Source organism: Phyllobates terribilis, unplaced genomic scaffold, assembly GCF_046119375.1.
Source record: "Phyllobates terribilis strain yellow unplaced genomic scaffold, ASM4611937v1 Scaffold_5__5_contigs__length_657084704, whole genome shotgun sequence".
NCBI classification, from domain to species: domain Eukaryota; kingdom Metazoa; phylum Chordata; class Amphibia; order Anura; family Dendrobatidae; genus Phyllobates; species Phyllobates terribilis.
The window spans coordinates 177,165,706-177,184,798 of NW_027362765.1; the positions used below are offsets into that span (position 1 = coordinate 177,165,706).

The 19,093-nt window shown below is 44.6% G+C and overlaps 1 protein-coding gene across 1 annotated transcript in view; it reads left to right on the forward strand.

Moving 5' to 3' along the window:
- The window catches only part of PABPC1L (poly(A) binding protein cytoplasmic 1 like), an 83,860-nt gene that overhangs the window by 28,824 nt on the left and 35,943 nt on the right, over positions 1-19,093 (forward strand). The window contains exons 5-7 of the mRNA XM_073681130.1: positions 10,368-10,462; positions 12,237-12,374; positions 14,235-14,330. Of these exons, the coding sequence (XP_073537231.1) occupies positions 10,368-10,462; positions 12,237-12,374; positions 14,235-14,330 (329 nt within the window). The remainder of the gene's footprint in view (positions 1-10,367; positions 10,463-12,236; positions 12,375-14,234; positions 14,331-19,093) is intronic.

A 19,093-nucleotide genomic window follows, 5' to 3' on the forward strand; every position in this document is an offset into this window, starting at 1 on the left:
CTGCGAAAACTTTTGTGACTTTTGGCATTTTAACACCATTTTTGCCCAGCTCCGACAAAGTGGGCAGAGCTGGGTCAGGACGGATGAGTGGCGAACCCCACTCGTCAAATTTATGAGCCCATTCCATTCCTTAAACCACAAATCTTAATCCAATTACATACAGACTGGAGAGTAAGATTTGTGGTGAGGCTTATGCCACTTTGTGCCTCGTCTGATTCATTGAGAGGCGTGCACCTGTTAATGAATCAGACTGCTCGTATTCCACTCTGTCCCCCTTATCAAGACTGGCATGAAAAATGCCAATCTTGATGACACTGAGCCATAATTTATACCAGAGGTTCCCAACCTATGGCTCTTGAGTTTATGATGTGTGGCTTGAGATTGTCAGCCAACTTGGTGCATTTGGTCCAGGTCTAGCAAACCACTATGAAGAGCAGGTCCTCCAGATGGACACATTTTGTGGAATGCCCTACACAGACAAGCAGATCTGGATGCTCATGTGGTGACAGTCTCATTTAAGGGTTTGGGGATTCTGCACTTGTAGCTCTGAATTTACTGGACAGCATCCACTGCACATTGGACTAAAGGGAAATTTCACAAGAGAAATCTGTATAATGTTCAATTCTTCTATGATTACTCTGTTGTGGTTCCTAGTTTGAGTACAGACGTGTCCTCCCTTACCTCTTGGCTCAACATATCTTGAGATGTGTGATCCGAGATGACAGCTTTAAAAAAACTAACAAACGTGATTTTGTGTCATGTACTGTGTATGCTACAGTGACTTGCGAAAGTTTTCACACACCCCTTGTCTTTTTACCTATTTTGTTACATTACAACCATATTTTTGTAATCTGATTTGTGTATGATGCATCAGCACTAAATAGTCTTAAAGTGAGAAAAATATAGGCATAAATTTATTTTATGGGATCAAATAACAAAAAATTGGCATGTGCGTATGTATTCACCCTTTCTGTGCTGAAGGCCCTAAAAATTTCTGATGCAAGCAATTACCTCTATAAGTCACATGCTTAGATTGCACACAGGTGAACTTCCTTTTACTAAGTGTCAAGTGGTCTGTTAGTATATACAAACCTTTTCTGAGAGGCACAGAGGTTGCAACACCATTAAGCAAGAGTCACCACTATCCAAACAGGACCATGAAGACCAATGAGATCTCCAAACATGTCAAGGACAAAGTCGTTGAGAAGTAAAAGTCAGGGTTGGGTTATATAAAAAAAAATCCCAATTTCTGATGATCCCCTGGAGCGCCATCAAATCCATTATCCTCAAATGGAAAGAACATGGTATCACAACAAACCTGCCAAGAGAGGGCCGTCCACAAAAACTCAGCCCGGGCAAGCAGGGCATTAATCAGAGAGGCAGCACAGAGACCAAAGGTAACCCTGAAGGAGCTGCAGAATTCCCAAACAAAGACTGCAGTATCTGCCCACATAACCACAATCAGCCGTGCACTCCATAGAGGTGGCCTATATGGAAGAGTGGGCAGAAAAAAGCCTTTACGTACACACAAAAATTGTAAGGCTTGTTTTGAGTTTGCTAAAGGACATGTGGGAGACTCCCTAGATGTATGGAGGAATGTGCTGTGATCAAATTAGACCAAAATTTTACTTTTTAGTCACCAAGGTAAGCTCTATATCTTGCGCCAAACCAACACAGCTCATCACCCCAAGAACACCATCCCCACAGTGAGACATGGTGGTGGCAGTCTCGTGCTGTGGGGATGTTTTTCAGCAGCAGGAACAGGGAAAATGGTCCGAGTCGAGGGGGAAGATGAATAGTACGAAATACAGAGATATTCTTGAGCAAAACCTGTTTGTCAGTGATTTGAGACTGGGATGGAGGTTCACCTTCCAACAAGACAATGACCCAAAGCAAACTGCTAAAGCAACACTTGAGTGGTTTAAGGGGAAACGTGTAAATGTTTTGGAGTGGCCTAGTTGAAGCTCAGATCTTAAACCCATTGAGAATCTGTGATCAGACTTTAAGATTGCTGTTCACCAGAGGAAACCTCTAACTTGAAGGAGCTGGAGCGGTTTTGCCTTGAGGAATGGGCAGAAGTCCCAGTGGTAAGATGTGGAAAGCTCAGAGACTTATCCAAAGCAGACTCTGCAAATTACTGACTTTAGGGGGGTGAATAGTTATGCACACTGAAGTTTTCAGTTATTTTGTCCTATTTGTTGTTTGCTTTGCAATAAAAAGAAAACCCAAGTGTTCACAGTTGTAGTTATGTTCTTTGTGAGGGGCGCAGGGTGGTAGTCGTGGCAAAGGGTTGCTGTTCTCCTCCCACACCCTGACACCCCACAAATAAAAGATAAAGTCCTATTCTTAGTGTGGGCTGTGTAGTAGATAACACTCACGTTTTCTGTTGAAGGCCTCATCTGATCCTCTGTTCCTTTCTCAGAAGCAGGCACACAGTCAATCTCAGACTCTTGATTAGTTTTTAACAAAACCATTTTACTTAATGTTCAGTTTAGTTTTGGTCTCAGTTACCGCACATTGGGGTACAACAGACACAGTTTCAGCCTTTTTCAATACCCCTTTCACTCCTAACTTTGTTCCCCAGGTATGATCCACCCTGTACCGCAGCTTTCCAGAACCCGGTTTGCTTCTTATTGGGACGTCCCCGTCCATTTCCCCTTTTTGGGAAGTGTAAGTAAGGCTGGCTCCTTCGCCTTCTCTGGGCCGTAGACCCCGAACGTTTAGAGAAGTTTCTTACAGTTTACCACTCCTTTTTCCATTGTGCTGTTTGTTACTCTGCCTCTTGCTGAATCACTGTTGACCTTCAGCCCACTGGCCCTGAACTTCTCCACGCCTCAGTTATCCCTCCTGCACATACTTCAACGTTTCAACCAACTACATCTCTGACTGTAAAAAACATTGCTCAAATCTGGCCCAAACTCTTCCCCCTTTTGACTGGACATTCAGCAGGAGAGAATATAGACTATAAATATAAGATAAAATTTAACCTTTTAGTAATATGTATTAAAAAGAGAATACCTTAAAACAAACTAAACAATTCTTAAAGTGCGAGTGCCTAAACATATCAACCAGTGCTCAATAAAAAATGGTTTGATCTCACCACTTAGTATGAAATTTTCCACAGGCAGGAGACTCATGTAGCAGGAAATAAATGATATCCAGACATAGTTCAGGGAGAGTAATGTAAATTATCTCCTCCCTTATTTATATGAAGGTTTATGATGCCTAATTCTGACTTTGTCACACGATTAAGACTCCCTCTTAATATATGAAGTTGTGGATCTAGCACACACCCCTGTAGATGAGCTTTAAATGTGTCCCATACTATTAACCTATCTGGAACATCATTAAGGTCACCTATAAAAATTTCCAACTGATCAGAGATTCTATCCTGCTCTCCTATAAGAGATGGCCAAAATGGGTGTATGCAAAATCTTTTGGGTCTGTTCAGATCTGCAAGTTGTATTACCATTGGGAAGTGATCCGAAACTGCTCTAGTAAGATATTCAGTATTATTATTATTGCACCATGGCGCTTTACATGTAAAAAGGGGTATACATAGTAAAAACAAGTACTATAATCTTAGACAATAGAAGTCGCTGACTGGTACAAGAGGATAGAGGACTCTGTCCACGAGGGCTAACAGTCTACAAGGAATGGGTGAGGGAACATTAGGTGGCGGCAGAGCTGGTCACGCAGTGGTATGGTGGAGTGATGGTTACTGTAGGTTGTAGGCTTGTCGGAAGAGGTAGGTCTTCAGGTTCCTTTTGAAGCTTTCCACGGTAGGCAAGAGTCTGATATATTGGGGTAGAGTTCCAGAGTAGGGAGGATGCCCAGGAGAAATCTTGTATGCGATTATGCTAACATTAATAAATACAATTCATGGAGAAATGGTAGTATATGTACCCAAGGGGGAACATATATTAAATTATATTATAACCTGTCTATGTGTATACAATAAATTCTCAACTACCATAGTACGGACCAAGTCAGGGCCAAATCGTCAGTAACACAAAAGAGCAAACAAAAATAACGAAAAATAGGCCACTAAATTTATGTAAAAAAGTCAAAGTTTATAAAGGGGTAATGACAAGCACAAAAGCGGGGGTAAAATGCAAAGTGCAGACGGTAAAAACCTTAAAGATAGCTCCACGCAGCAGCTGCCATAAATAATATATATGTAATGTAATTATACCCAATTTGCAAACATGCTTGATGGGTGGTACAAAAAGCAGATATACAATCAGGGGAGCGTGTGTCCATTAATACATACTGTCCAACTCGATGTACCAAGTAGTGTTACCTATAGAGCCCTGTACAAGTGCCAAAAATGGTTAAAAAATATATTGCCCTACATACTTGATTTTGTATAGTACCATCCACACTCATATATCAGATAGTAGAGGAGTCATCATGGCCCTGTATATACATACCGGGGGATAAAGCGTGGAAAGGCAAGTCAGGTACAGGATTATGCTAAGAGATGAGAGGGGAGTAGAGAAGGAGATGTTGTGAGGATCGGAGGTTGCGTGTAGGTATGTACCAAGAGACTAGGTCACAGTTGTATGGATGAGACAGGTTGTGGATGGCTTTGTATGCCATGGTTAGGGTTTTGAACTGGAGTCACTGGGTAATGGGGAACCAGTGGAGGGATTGACAGGGGAGAGGCTGGGGAATAGCGGGGGGACTGGTAAATTGGTCGGGCAGCAGAGTTTAGGATAGATTGGAGGGGTGCAAGAGTATTAGAAGGGAGGCCACAGAGCAGGAGGTTGCAGTAGTTGAGACGGGAGATAGTGAGGGCATGCACTACTGTTTTTTTCAGTAAGGAATGTGCGGATCCGGCAAATATTTTTGAGTTGGAGTCGGTAGGAAGAGGAAAGGGCTTGGATATGTGGTTTGAAGGAGAGATTAGAGTCCAGGGTTACCCCGAGGCAGCGAGCTTGCGGGACTGGTAAGAGTGCACAGCCATTTACTTTAATTGATAGGTCTGTTGTGGTTGTTGAGAGAGATGGGGGAAAGATGAATTCTGTTTTGTTCATGTTAAGTTTTAGAAATCTAGCAGAGAGGAAGGATGAAATAGTGGACAGACATTGTGGGATTATGGTTAGTAGGGTGTTGATATCAGGTCCAGAGAGGTAGATCTATGTGTCATCAGCATAGAAGTGATACCTGAAGCCATGAGACTCTTATGAGCTTGCCCAGACCGAAGGTGTAAATGGAGAAGAGCAGGGGCCCTAGGACTGAACCTTGCAGGACACAGACAGGGGGCAAGGTGGTGTGTGAGTGGGAGATGCTGAATGTCCGGTCTGTTGGGTATGACTAGATCCAAGCTAGGGCCAAGTCTGTGATGCCAAGAGATGAGAATCTGTAGTAATAGGGAAAGGTCCACTTTGTCAAAAGCAGAGGACTGGTCCAAGAGGAGGAAGACAGAGTAGTGTTGCTTGGATTTGGCGGTTAGTAGGTCGTTTGTGACAGGACAGTTTCAGTGGAGTGATGCGGTTGGATGCCAGACTGTAATCTGTCAAAGAGGGAGTAAGAATTGGGAGGTCAGTTTGAGATGGACGTGTTGTTCCAGTAGTTTTGAGGCGTAGGGGAGAAGTGATATGGGGTAATTGCTAGACACAGGGGATGGGACAAGGGAGGGCATCTTGAGGATGGGTGTGATTGAGGCATGTTTAAAGCATGAGGGGAAGACACCAGTTGTTAGTGATAGGTTGAAGAGATGGGTTAGGGTTGGGGTAAAGACTGTGGTGAAGTTTGGGTTGAGGTGGGACTGGATTGGGTCGAGTGGACAGGTGGTGAGATGTGATCTTGGGAGTAGAGCAGAAAGTTGATCTTCCGTGATGGTGGAGAAGCTGGTTTTAGAGGAGGAGGGCTGAGTAGTTAGGAGGAGGGGCTGTGGGGATTGTAGGCCAAAGCTTTCTCTGATCTCAATCTTCTGCCTGAAGAATGAGGCAGTCTTCAGCTGAGAGGAGAGGGAGGAGACGCTGGGGGACAGAGGAGAGAATTGAAAGTGTTGAATAGCTGTTTTTAGGGTTGTGAGACAGGGAAGATATGAGAAATGAGAATTATGTTTGTTTGCTTTGCTGCAGTGAGTGTGGACTTGAAAGTAGTGAGGGACTGTTTGAATGCAATGAAGTGCTCTTTGGAGTGGGATCTTTTCCATCTCCGCTCAGCAGCCCTGGAAGCCTGCCTTAGTTCTTTGGTTAGGCTGGTGTGCCAGAGTTACCTGTTGATTTTGCAAGCTTTTGTATGTTTGAGAGGGGCGGCCGTTTCGAGAGCTGCAGCTATTGTGTTATAAAGCGGCAGCAACATCTGCATTGTCAGAAACTTATGTCTATAAGAGGGAGAAGGGATTCAGAGAGTGAGTGTAGATCAAGGTGTTTGAGATTTCTGCGAGGGGGTGCTGGTTTGTGGAGTGGGGGTTGTGGACCTGCAAATGAGAGGGAAGAGAAGGTTGTGGTCAGAAAGGAAGAGAGGCGAGTTAGAGGTTAGATAGGGAACAGAGGCAGGTGAAGATGAAGTCCAGAGTGTGGCCATCTTTGTGAGTGGCTGCGGAAGACCATTGAGTGAGGCCGATGGAGGAAGTGAGAGAAGCTTAGAGACAGCTGAGAGGGAAGTGTCAATGGGGGATGTTGAAGTCGCCCATGATAGTGGGGATGTCAGCGGAAAGGAAATGAAGCAGCCAGGTGGTGAAGGAAGTGGTCAAAGGTGTTGGCTGACCCTGGGAGGCGGTAAATGACGGCCAGTTGGAGGAGTAGATGCGTGCACAGTGCACCTCAAAAGAGGGGATGGTAACTGAGAGTGGCAGTGGAATTGGGGTGTAGGAGGAGTTTTCTGACAGGAGGAAATGAACTCCTCTGCCATTCTTGCCAATGGGGCGGGGGGGTGTGAGAAAGATAGAATCCACCGTACGAAAGTGCAGCTGGAGAGACTTTGTCAGAGGGAGTGAGCCAGGTTTTGGTGATGCCAAGGAAGGAAAGTTTGTTAGTAATAAAAAGATCATGGATGTATGAAAGTTTGTTGCAGACAGAGCAAGCGTTCCATAAGGCTCCTGTAAGTGGGACTGGGGAAGCTTGGGCTGGACGGATGGATATAAGGTTAGAAGGGTTACGGAAACTTGTGGTAGATCGTGGATAGGAGGAAGAATTAACTGTATGGATGTGGTGAGGAGGATCAGGATTTGGGGAGATATCGCCGACAGTGAGGAGGAGCAGGAGAGAGCATGAGGTGGCTGTCTGTGTTTGGAGACACAGGATTGAATGCTGAGGAATAGTTCGGAGGTGAGATGGATGGGGAAGATGGAGGGAGAGATGACCAGTTCCTTACTAGGTGTAGGGATTAGGGGTGGTTGTAAAAAGTGAAGGATTATGGGGATCACCGTGAAAACAAACACATTGTTTACAATGTTCAAGTATCCAATTACCTTCAGATCCCTTCTTATAAAATTCTGGTATAATTCATATTTCTACACTTAAGCGATGAGACACTTAAGGCGATGGACGCAGACTAAAGTCTATGCAGACAAGTAACTCAGGATATATTTCCTATAGAATGCATTCAGGTGTGAAGAAGAGGGGTGTGGTCTGTGCTCATCTTGATCAGCTGATTAAGGCTGAGTCAGATGCTGGATATTCAGGGCAGAATAAACAAGGAGGTCATACAAAATACTACTCAAATCAGAAAATACAAATAATGATGAATTGAGGGTGGGGGGATAAATGATGAATTGAGACTAGATATATTCTAGGTTTATTCTAGATAAGCATCCAACATCTAGTGTGTAACAGGGAAATTCCCTCTTAAATGGAAACTCTTGTCTCCATAGGTCTATCCAACCTATTTCTGATAAACGTATATAAAGTAGTTGGATTACAATTAACATTGGATCTACTACTTGAGGTGCTCAACCTGTGCAAATGGGCGTCTTAAGATCTTAAAATCACACATGCATAATATTTTAGCATCAGGGAATTGTGATATAAAAATTGCGGCTTGTTGCAGAACATCTAAAGTTGCTCATATTTAGTAGCTCATAAGGTATCAGGTCAATAAATGCACATATAAATGAAAATCTGCCTTCATGGTCCCTCCTGGCCGTTTGTGCTGACCATCTCTTAGATTTATGTCAGAAAATGGAGACACCCCTTGAATAAAAGGTGTAAGTAGCATGTTTGTGCCATTGTATCCAAATTAAGTCTAGATACTGTCTCTGGTGTCCAGTGAGTCTCGTAAACAGATTATTTGGGTTTGCGATCTGCAAAATACAGCTAGCAGCATATTCTGCTTCCTGGCGCTTTGGTTCAAAGCACAGTTTCCTCTAAGACTATGTTCACAGATCCTGGGATTTTCAGCATTTTTTGCTGCAGATTTTTATGCAGATTTTCAGCTGAGTTTTGCAGTACCAACAAAGTCTATTTTGTGCCTTGGTTGGGTTTTTGGAAAATAGAGCATGTCAGTACTTTCAGCTTTTTTTAGCGTTTTTCACCCATTGGAAGTAACGGGTAGTGAAAAATGCTGAAAAAACCATGATGTGTGAACATAGCTATCAGGTTTTACTGCGTTTTTAGTGAAAATAAGCAAGTACAGCAGTATGTGAAATTTTTATTTTTGTGTTTTTACCATCTTGTCTTGGTCACTGGAGATGGTTGTTTGTATTAGTACAGTGTAATTAAATTATTGATGTGTACATTTTAAACATTAACTGAGCTACTTGTGAGATTCAACAATACTTGTGGCCCAGTGAGGTGTGAAATTGAACAATGCCCTGAGCAACTGAATGGCAGACCCCATAGTGTGAAAGTAAATAGTGTCATACAAACTCAATGCATTGCCAGTGTCTAAACTATTCCTGAACAATTCACCTTCCCCGCTATGCCAAAGCCAGAGTGAGATTTTTTTTTTCACAGAACTTTATGTACATGCATAGACAGAACGACAGTGAAAAAATGCAGCAAAACCTGCATTTTTGATGCAGCTGATTTCCTGCCAGAGTTTGGTTTTGCTGCAGATTTGTGACGCTGAAAAAACCCAACATGTGTGAACATAGCCAAAGAGTGTAAAGTAAATATTTGTGATCTTGAGATTCCCGCTAATCTTAAGAATGTGTGCATTACTTGTAACTGCCTATAAACAAATGAGTAAGGTTCGGCCAATCGTGGCCTTTAAGAAACAAATGGGGATGCCCATCAGCTCTGCTCACTTCATACTTGGGCATTATTCTTCTTTAGATCTGAGCCCAAGCCAACACTAATCACAAACATATATAACATAGTTCCTAAACCCCCTTCCCCATATAGGTATATGCGTATGAGTTATTTGTCCAACATTTTGGTGTTAACAAAATTCTTTTGGGTAGCCAACCTGTTAGACAACAGAATGGACCAGGGCCACCCGCTGATGAGCGCCCAACTTCATCTTGATTCCATGTTAATTCAACCTGTCTAAAGAGCCAACATTAAACATGATAATTAAAGTGTCAGTTATTATTGTCTTAAAGTCTCTTCTCTACCTTTCTTCTGGAGTCTCAATCTGCCAAGATACCAACTTTATATTCTTTTATTCCTTACATTATTACCTCTTATTTCACTTGCTTATATTGTGCCATTAATACCACATCACTTTACAGACATTACTTCTTATAGCTGTATGTTGACACCTGAGTTACTTTTCGATCCATTTTCACCTCTCAAAGTATTTTTACTAAAAGGAAAAAGCTGAGAATCACTATTGCATGATAACATTTACAACAGATCGCTGTCAAAAGGAAGAGAGATTACATTGTAAAATGTGATAATCTGTCTTCTTTATGACTTTATGTAAATCATCCACTCAACCAGCACTATATCTTGTACACCAACCTGATACCGCTTAATTTCCATCCAACATACTTTGATCTGCCTGTAATGTAGATGACTCTACTTACGTACACTATACACTCAGTCCATTTGTTCCCAGAGCGATGAATTCAGGGGCGCTGTGAGTCGAGCACTAATTCATCAGGAGGGACATGTACATACATCACTATAGGTTTATTCCATGCCGTTCAGATTATTTATAGACTGAAGGTGTTATTCTTTGTCATCTGCCTCAATATCGTCTGTGCTTCTCCCCTCATATGGAGTTTTTTGGACAAGCTGCTCTTTTTAAGGACTTTAAATGCAACTTCAAACTCCTCTTCAGAGAACCCAGTAATCTGTCATAAACTTTAACTTTCCAGAAACCTTTCAATAACCCACCTACGCCAGATTGTAATGCTGTATGTGCCGTCGCTCTGCTTCTCTTGCTGTTATTCTTTGATAACCTTTATTTTTGTTTTCTGTTTTATAAAATTTCTGGTCTAAAAAATATGTAGTTTTCTTCTTTAGGAAACACTTTAAGTGTAAAAGTAATGATGGATGAGAGCGGCCGCTCACGTGGATTTGGCTTTGTTAATTTTGGTAATCATGAAGAAGCACAGAAAGTAAGTGTTCATGTATAATGCCGCGAGTGGGGAAAAAAAAATTCTCTAACTGAATTAGCATTTCATATGTGAAGTTGAGCCATCATTGTAGAAAAATGCATGCAATTTGCTATGCAGTAATTGGTCACATTGGTTTTCTACAGATAAAAAACATATATTTTACGAACTCTCTTCCATGAGATGCAAAAAAACACATTTTAATATTTTTGTGCGGCAAATCCACAATATTTCTGCAAAGAAATCTGCAGCAGTTTTTGGATTTTGCTGAGGGGCATCTCATGGGCTCACCTTTTTTTAAAGGCCTTTCTTTTTACAAGCACAATTTGAAAGGACTTCCTGTTCCTGAATCCCTTATCTGCAATGGGAAGTGAAGCATATTAAGCCGTAGCCACCAAGTCCCTTCATATAACTAAGAGAAGGAACGAGACTTGTTTTCTCTGCATAATTTTTGCAACTTTTTTTTTTTTTTTTTAAGAAAGTTGTGATTGTGTGGCCATAATGAAGGCAACGCAAAATGTGCTTGCAGGCAGTGACAGCAGAGCAATTGGTTGCTGTGCACAGGGCTGTGGAGTTGGTAAGCCAAACATCCGACTCCTCAATTTCCATGCCACCAACTCAGACTCCGACTCCCTCGTACATGGCTCATGTTTTAAGTGATAAATTTACTGTAGCACAGATTCATCTCAGCTAAAAATCTAGACCCTTAGATCAGGAATAGGACAGACATTTATAGGACATTTCACAACTTTCCCAAATTCTTATGAAAAAATATTCCCCACAAACTGCATTGGACTATTGTACCCAATTTATTATATATTTTAGGAGTCAGAGTTGGTCCATTTTATACCGACTCTGACTCCACCAAAATGGGCTCCGACTCCACAGCCCTGGCTGTGCAGACATGAAGGGTCAGTGCTTGCTCTCGTCCCCTGGCCTGGCTGGTTTTTAGAAAGACCACACGGGCCAGGGCTCACACCACTGAACCCCCTCGTGGGCAGAATACTACTCAGCAACACAGGGTGAGGGCAACGCACTTCAGTAATAATTTATTGGATTGCCAACAGTCAACAACATATAATGCATTCCCAGCAAGGACACAAGATGGTGCAAATGACAGTCTCACCAGGAATTATAACCTCTGTGACTTCTGGGCATCCAGAGCCAACTACCCCAACCAGTAGCACCCCGCTTTTGGCGGGCACCTACAGAGAGGAGGTAGCGGCAAGCTTAGGAAGCTGACTGAGTACAGTGAGGTATGTGGCTAGATTACCTGATTGTCCCAACCTGGGTTCTCCAAGCATTTTTGTGGGTTCAGTGATGGGCAGTAGAGCAGAACTATATTCTACCAGCTGGAGCCGTGGTCCCTCTGTTGATATCCTGTAGAGTCTGTCAGGAGGGAGAGACAGGCCCCTTTTATATCCACAGCTCATTCAGGGCATTTTCCCATAGGATTGGGGAAAGGTGAGGGGAGGTAATCCCTCATTGTTCGATTGTTCAATTAACCTGCATATTTGTCCAAGGTGTGTAGATGCTGATACAATACATAATTAGTAACATAACAAGAGTCAACGTACAGGCTCATATGAAACAATGACTCATGTCCCTTGACCTACAGAACAAAGGAACAATGGCATAATTGAGAATAATTCACCACCGCACCAGTGGCCAGGGTGAAACACTGTCGTCACAGTCGCCATATATAATTTTGACTTTTTCTACTTTGTTCATGTGCACAGAGTTTTTCTGTTAATAAGAAGCTCATTATTCACTTCAGGCAGTTACTGAAATGAATGGCAAAGAAATAAATGGACGCTTGCTTTATGTTGGACGAGCTCAGAAGAGGATAGAACGTCAAAGTGAACTGAAACGCAGGTTTGAGCAGATCAAACAGGAGCGAATCAGTAGATATCAGGTAATAGAGGTCGTTGCCTCTTAGTAAAATAGTATATTATGAGTGTTGTGTTATAACCTTCTGTGGTCCTTTGGTAGTTTAGCAATAGCTGGACCAAAGGAAAAATTGCTGAAGCCCAGCACAAGCTCTCGAGGAGGGCAGAGATGCATTGAAAACATGTAGGTGGAAAGTTGCACTGAATGGTTTGCCACTCCAAGGATTCACTGATTGTCTGTGCTTGATTTGCACAGTCATTTTTCGCTGACGAACTCCCTTTAATACTTACAGTATGTAACCAAGTATGGGCACTCCGTGCACGTTGCCACATTCTTGTTTTCTATCTATCTCCTCCCATCTTTGTCTCTATAAAGCAAGAGCTGTCAGTCAAAGAAGAGGGGAGGGTGGAGATAAAAGGGAAAATAAGAAGGTGGGAGGATACATCAAACACTTGTACTTGGTTTGAACAGTCATCATTCTGTTCTGAAAGACTCCCTTTAAGAACAGCAGTAATCTTTTTTGGAATAGCGATTTCTAAAGTACCAAAAAATAAGGAATTTTATTTTACGTTTGCTATTTAAATGCAAGGTTGATCAAACATTTTATTAGTGTATTTTGCGATTGGTTTGCCTGCAAGTCATTCATCTAGCTGGTTGCTTTAAAAAAAAGTAAAAAACATGTCAGAACTGCTAGTTCTAATCACTCTTTGCTTCCGTTCCCATCTTTGTGGTAAAAATAACAGAATGGAAGGTGTTATACACAGATCTTCACAATATGGAGAAGAGAAAGCATGTACAGTCTCGGAGAGGGCAGTAAAAACAAGCTACACATAAGGAGAAACGTACATGAAGAGGGCATAAGTGTTGAATAGAAGCTGAACTGATAGATGAGAACCAGTAAAGGCAGCAGCAGCCTGGATACACATGGAACTCCTATTATATTCTCTCCTAACCCATATTACAGGCAGGGATTATAATCCGACTTTGGCATTTCAGCCTTTTCCTAAATGTCCGAAGTGAATGAAGTGTAAATAGAATTGATGAAAAAGCAGATTAACAAATGCATATGACTTGTGTACTTTTAGATTTTTAATCCTAGTAAGGGATGTTGTGTGTTTTCTTTTTTATATATATAGATATAAGAAACAGTCTATGGTTACAATAGTAAGAGTTTATGTTCATGGTTATATACGGCTTTATTTTGGTGATATTGCTGGGTTAGACACATTTGTGTTTGTATTGCTTGATGTATCTGCATCTTTAAATTCCCTGAGGAGCAGTACATGGCTTATAAGTCTCCTTGACTGGCTTGGCACTCCTCAAGGAGAAATGTTGCCCTTAGGCGCCCAGTCAGAGGCCTCTCACCTAGCCAAATCAGAAACTCCTGCTTTGCACTGTGAAGGGGCAACACCCTGAAACACATGTCTGCGAATAGTTTCTAGTTTAGTTTGGTCACGTGGCAAAGCTTGGTAAAGGGTTAATATTGACTTTTAGGATTAATACATCCAATAAGTGGCTCCAGACATCAAGTCCACTTCCTTCTGATGAATCTATTTGCATAAAATAAAGTAATAACCATTGCTTATTGAAACCATGACCACTCTAGTGGTCCTAGCTGGGCCTGCACTGATAATGTCCTGTCCTTCATTCATGTGACCGCTGCAACTATTCACTGAGCTACATTATGACATTTGTTTGCATGGGATATAAAAAACTAGTGATTGGCTACAGTGGTTACGTGAATGATGGATTGGACGTAGTTGCTGCAGGGAATTTGTTTAATTTAAAATATTACCTAGTCTTGGACACATTTTACAAAATACAAAAAACCTCTTTAATGTCTGTGACTTTTAAGTGATTTTATCTGAACAATTTCCTGTTACAGGGAGTGAATTTATATGTGAAAAATCTGGATGATGGAATTGATGACGAAAGGCTAAGAAAGGAGTTTTCTCCATATGGCACCATTACCAGTGCAAAGGTGATCTTGCATTAGATTCTGAGAGTTCATCAGATTTACAGGTAGCACAAGATAAAGCATAATTTTTACAGTACAGGTCACCAATCTGCTTTTTATAGTCAGACGCAACACGATTGTCTCATTGCTCAATGACAACTTAACATTTTTATTTTAATGAGGAGGAGATTTTGTGTTATATGATCTGTAACTTTTATTACTGCACGCAAAGATTTCTAGAAGTTTTGAAAATCTTGTCTCTACAGACCCTATTATCTTTAGAGACATGAAATACTCAATAATAAAGCATATCATGTTATATTAATATTGAAGTCTTGGCAGCTTTGCCTGAACTGTTTTCAAACTTCATATACACTATTGACTTTCCATCGTGGTTGTAATATTTTTACCAATGAGAATAGTGCTTCAGACTGCATTACTGTTGCCATCATGAATGGTAGAAACCCTGACCGAAACGCAAGTGTGAACATAGCCTTGAATTGTGCTCCTGTTATTTATGCTTGTTAGAGTATAAGCCGTGGTGCATGTGTAAAGTTGCCAAGAGCAGTTGTCATGACCGAGCTGCTGTCCAGTTATGCTCTGACACTTTACAGAAAAACAGTCCCAGTATGCTGTCAGGTGTGTGGTGTATCACACTCATTTGTAGGCCACAGGCCTCCGCTGTATCCAGGCTTTTATCGTCAGGAGTCGCCATACACAATTCTGGGGACACCAAGTTCATTGCAACAAGCAAACGTTTACTGGTCAGTTCAAACTAAGAGTTGGCCACTGTAACGGGTCTGGGAGGCGGAACCTCTGGGCTACTATACAAGGGAGCGGTCCTTGTAAGGGAGCGGGTGGCGACCAGGCAGGCAGTCACAGCAGGTGACCGGGACAGTCTCTGGGTGTACGGGCAGGAGGTCACGGCAAGTGACCGGGGCAGTCTCTGGAAGAACGGACTGGAGGTCACGGCAAGTGACCGGGGCAGTCTCTAGGTAAGGGGTAGGTACGACCTGTGATGGCTGAACCTCCAGGTAGGCTAGCAAGGCAGATGGAGGATGTGTGCTCCCAGGTGAGCAAGCGAGAGTCTCTGGAATAGCAGGTGGTCACAGCACGTGACGGCGGAGCCTCCAGGTAGGCAAGCAGGCAGGTAGCGGAGAAGCGCTCCCAGGTGAGCGGGCAAGAGTCTGGAATAGCTGGTGGTCACAGCACGTGACAGCGGAGCCTCCGGGCAGGCAAGCAGGCAGGTAGCGGAGAAGCGCTCCCAGGTGAGCGGGCAAGCTGGTCCATAGACAGACTGACCGGAGTTGTAAGGCAGACCGTCGGACCTCAGGCAAGCAGGCAGGTAGCTGATGTGCGCTCCCAGGTGAGCGGGCAAGTTGGTCCTTAGACAGACTGACCGGAGTTGTAAGGCAGACCGTCGGACCTCAGGCAGGCAGGTAACAGGAAATCAGGCAGGATTAGGACAGCAAGCTGGCAGGAATCTGGCAGGTAACTGGCAACGGGACCTGAGGGCTGAAGCAGAGTAGAACGGTGCAACAACATTGCTCGGGCACCTCCATTTTGGAGGAGGTGCCTTATATATGGTAAAGTCCTCCGGCCATTGGCCGGGGACTCCTTAGGACGGCGCGCGCGGCCCCTTTTAAGAGGGAGGGAGGGCGCGCGCGCGCGCCCTAAGCACAGTGGCCGGGAAGGAGCGCGCGCTGCCAGCAGAGCGGGAGAGGGACGCCGGGCACGGAGCAGAGCGGTGAGGGGAACAGCGTCCCTGCCTAGCAGAGGGCAGGGACGCCGGCACTACAGTACCCCCCCCTTTAGGCCCCCCCTTTTTTAGGCCAGATAGAAATTTAGCTAGGATGAGAGGGGCATGGATGTTCTCCCGGGGCTCCCACGTTCTCTCCTCAGGACCAAACCCCTTCCAATCTACCAGAAAAAAGGTCTTTCCTCTTACCCTTTTGGTGGCAAGAATGTTCTCTACCTCAAACTCGTCCTCAGCAGAAACCGGAGCAGGAGGCGTACCTGTAGACTTGGAAAAAGAGTTAAGCACCACGGGTTTGAGGAGAGATACATGGAAGGAGTTAGGGATCCGTAAGTTGGCCGGGAGTTTCAATTTATAGGCCACCGGGTTGATCTGACTGATGACCTCCAGAGGACCGATGAACCGAGGCCCTAACTTGTAAGAAGGTATCTTGAGTCGAACATATTTAGATGAGAGCCAGACTTTATCTCCTGGACGAAATTGTGGAGGATCCAGGCGTTTTTTGTCAGCGTGTCTTTTCATACGCTCGGATGACAGGAGTGCGGACCGGGTACTCTCCCATATGGAGGAAAATTTGCTAACGAGAGATTCCGCAGCCGGGTTGTCCACAGAGGTGGAGACAGGAAAAGGAATCCGAGGATGCTGACCAAAGACTACAAAAAACGGGGATTTGGAGGAGGATTCGCTCTCGTGATTATTATAAGAGAACTCGGCCCATGGTAGGAGATCCACCCAGTCAGAATGGTGGGCATTAACGAAGTGCCGGAGGTAACTGGTCAGGTTCTGATTGATCCGCTCCACTTGACCATTGGACTGTGGGTGGTAAGCGGAAGAGAAGTCCAGGGTGACGTCTAGTAGTTTACAAGTGGCTCTCCAGAAACGTGAGGTGAACTGTACCCCACGATCCGACACGATGTGGAGGGGCAGGCCATGAAGACAGAAGATGTGGCGGATAAAGTCTTTAGCCAGCTCGGGTGCAGACGGAAGGCCTGGCAGGGGAATAAAGTGAGCCATCTTGGAAAAGCGGTCAGCGACCACCCAAATGACCGTACAACCGGCAGAGACGGGGAGATCAGTTATAAAGTCCATTGCTATATGCTGCCAGGGGGCAGCAGGTACAGGAAGCGGAAGGAGGCGTCCGGCTGGCAGATGTCTCGGGACTTTGTTGCGGGCGCAGGACACACAGGCAGAAACAAAGTCTATTATGTCCTTGTGCAGGGTAGGCCACCAATAGTGCCGGGCAATAAGCTGGAGGGTCTTTTTCTGACCGGTGTGGCCAGCTAGTTTAGACGAATGGCCCCAGTGTAGGATCTTCTCCCGATCAGGTACTGAAACAAACGTCTTACCGGGAGGGAGACGATTTAGACTCACGGGAGCCACCTGCATTACTCTGGCGGGATCGATGATATGTTTAGGTTCTTCCTCGAGATCGGACACCAGAAACGATCGGGACAAGGCGTCTGCTTTGACGTTTTTGTCAGCCGGGCGAAAATGAAGAACAAAATCAAAGCGAGCAAAAAACAAGGACCACCGGGCTTGGCGCGGGTTAAGTCTCTGGGCATGCTGGAGGTAAGCCAAGTTCTTGTGGTCAGTGTAAATTATTACCGGATGAAGAGCCCCCTCGAGTAGGTAACGCCACTCCTCCAACGCCAGCTTGATGGCCAATAACTCTCGGTCTCCTATGGAATAGTTGCGCTCAGAAGAGGAGAAGAGTTTGGAGAAGAAGCCACAAGTTACCATTCTCCCGGAAGATGATTTTTGAGTAAGTACCGCTCCGGCTCCAGAGGAGGAGGCGTCAACTTCCAGGAAGAACTGCTTGTTGCCGTCCGGGCGATGCAGCACCGGGGCGGAAGAGAAGGCCTGTTTTAGGGAAAGAAAGGCCTCCTCTGCTTCGGGCGGCCACTCTTTGGGATTAGTACCCTTACGGGTGAGCGCGGAAATTGGGGCAGTCCGGGAAGAGAAGTGCGGGATGAAGAGGCGGTAATAGTTGGCGAAGCCCAGGAACCGTTGAATAGCCTTCAACCCCTCTGGTCGGGGCCATTTCTCGATGGCAGACAGTTTCTCAGGATCCATTTGTAGGCCGGTCTGAGAGATAATGTAGCCCAGAAACGGAAGCGAGGTCTGCTCAAAGAGGCACTTCTCATATTTAGCGTAGAGATGGTTCTGCCTGAGCCTGAGCAGGACCTGACGAACATCCCTCCGGTGAGTCTGGAGATCCGGAGAGAAGACCAAGATGTCGTCCAGGTACACCACTACGCAGGAGTAGAGAAGGTCCCGGAAGATGTCATTGACCAACTCTTGAAAGACGGCAGGAGCGTTAGAGGCCAAAGGGCATTACCAGATATTCATAGTGGCCGTCCCGGGTGTTGAATGCCGTCTTCCATTCATCTTCCTGACGGATACGAACCAGGTTGTACGCCCCACGGAGGTCCAGTTTGGTGAAGAGTCTAGCCCCCCTCAGACGATCAAATAACTCCGGAATGAGCGGAAGGGGGTACTTATTCTTCACCGTGATCTGGTTAAGGCCTCTATAGTCTATGCCTGCTCCCGCCGGGGAGGTAGATTTCCGGATGAATCCCCTGGCCAGATTCTCCTCAATATATTCGGACATCGACCGGGTCTCAGCAGCGGATAATGGATAAATACGCCCACGGGGAGGAGAAGTACCAGGTAACAGGTCGATAGGGCAGTCGTATGGTCTATGAGGGGGTAGTGTCTCTGCCTCCTTTTTATTAAAGACATCAGCATGAGACCAATAAGGAATCGGAAGTCCAGGTAGATTAGCTGGGGTAGGAGAAGGACGGACGGGATGAACGGGAACCAGACAGGTCTTATGGCAGCCCTGTCCCCAGCGAAGGACTTCTCCGGTCTGCCAGTCAAGAACGGGTGCATGTTTCTGGAGCCAAGGTAGGCCTAGCAAGAGGGCGTGAGAGAGTCCAGGCAGAACATAGAAGGAGATACTTTCAGAATGCAGCATTCCCACCTGCAGAGTAATGGATTCGGTGATGAGTTGGATGGGGCGTGGTAAGAG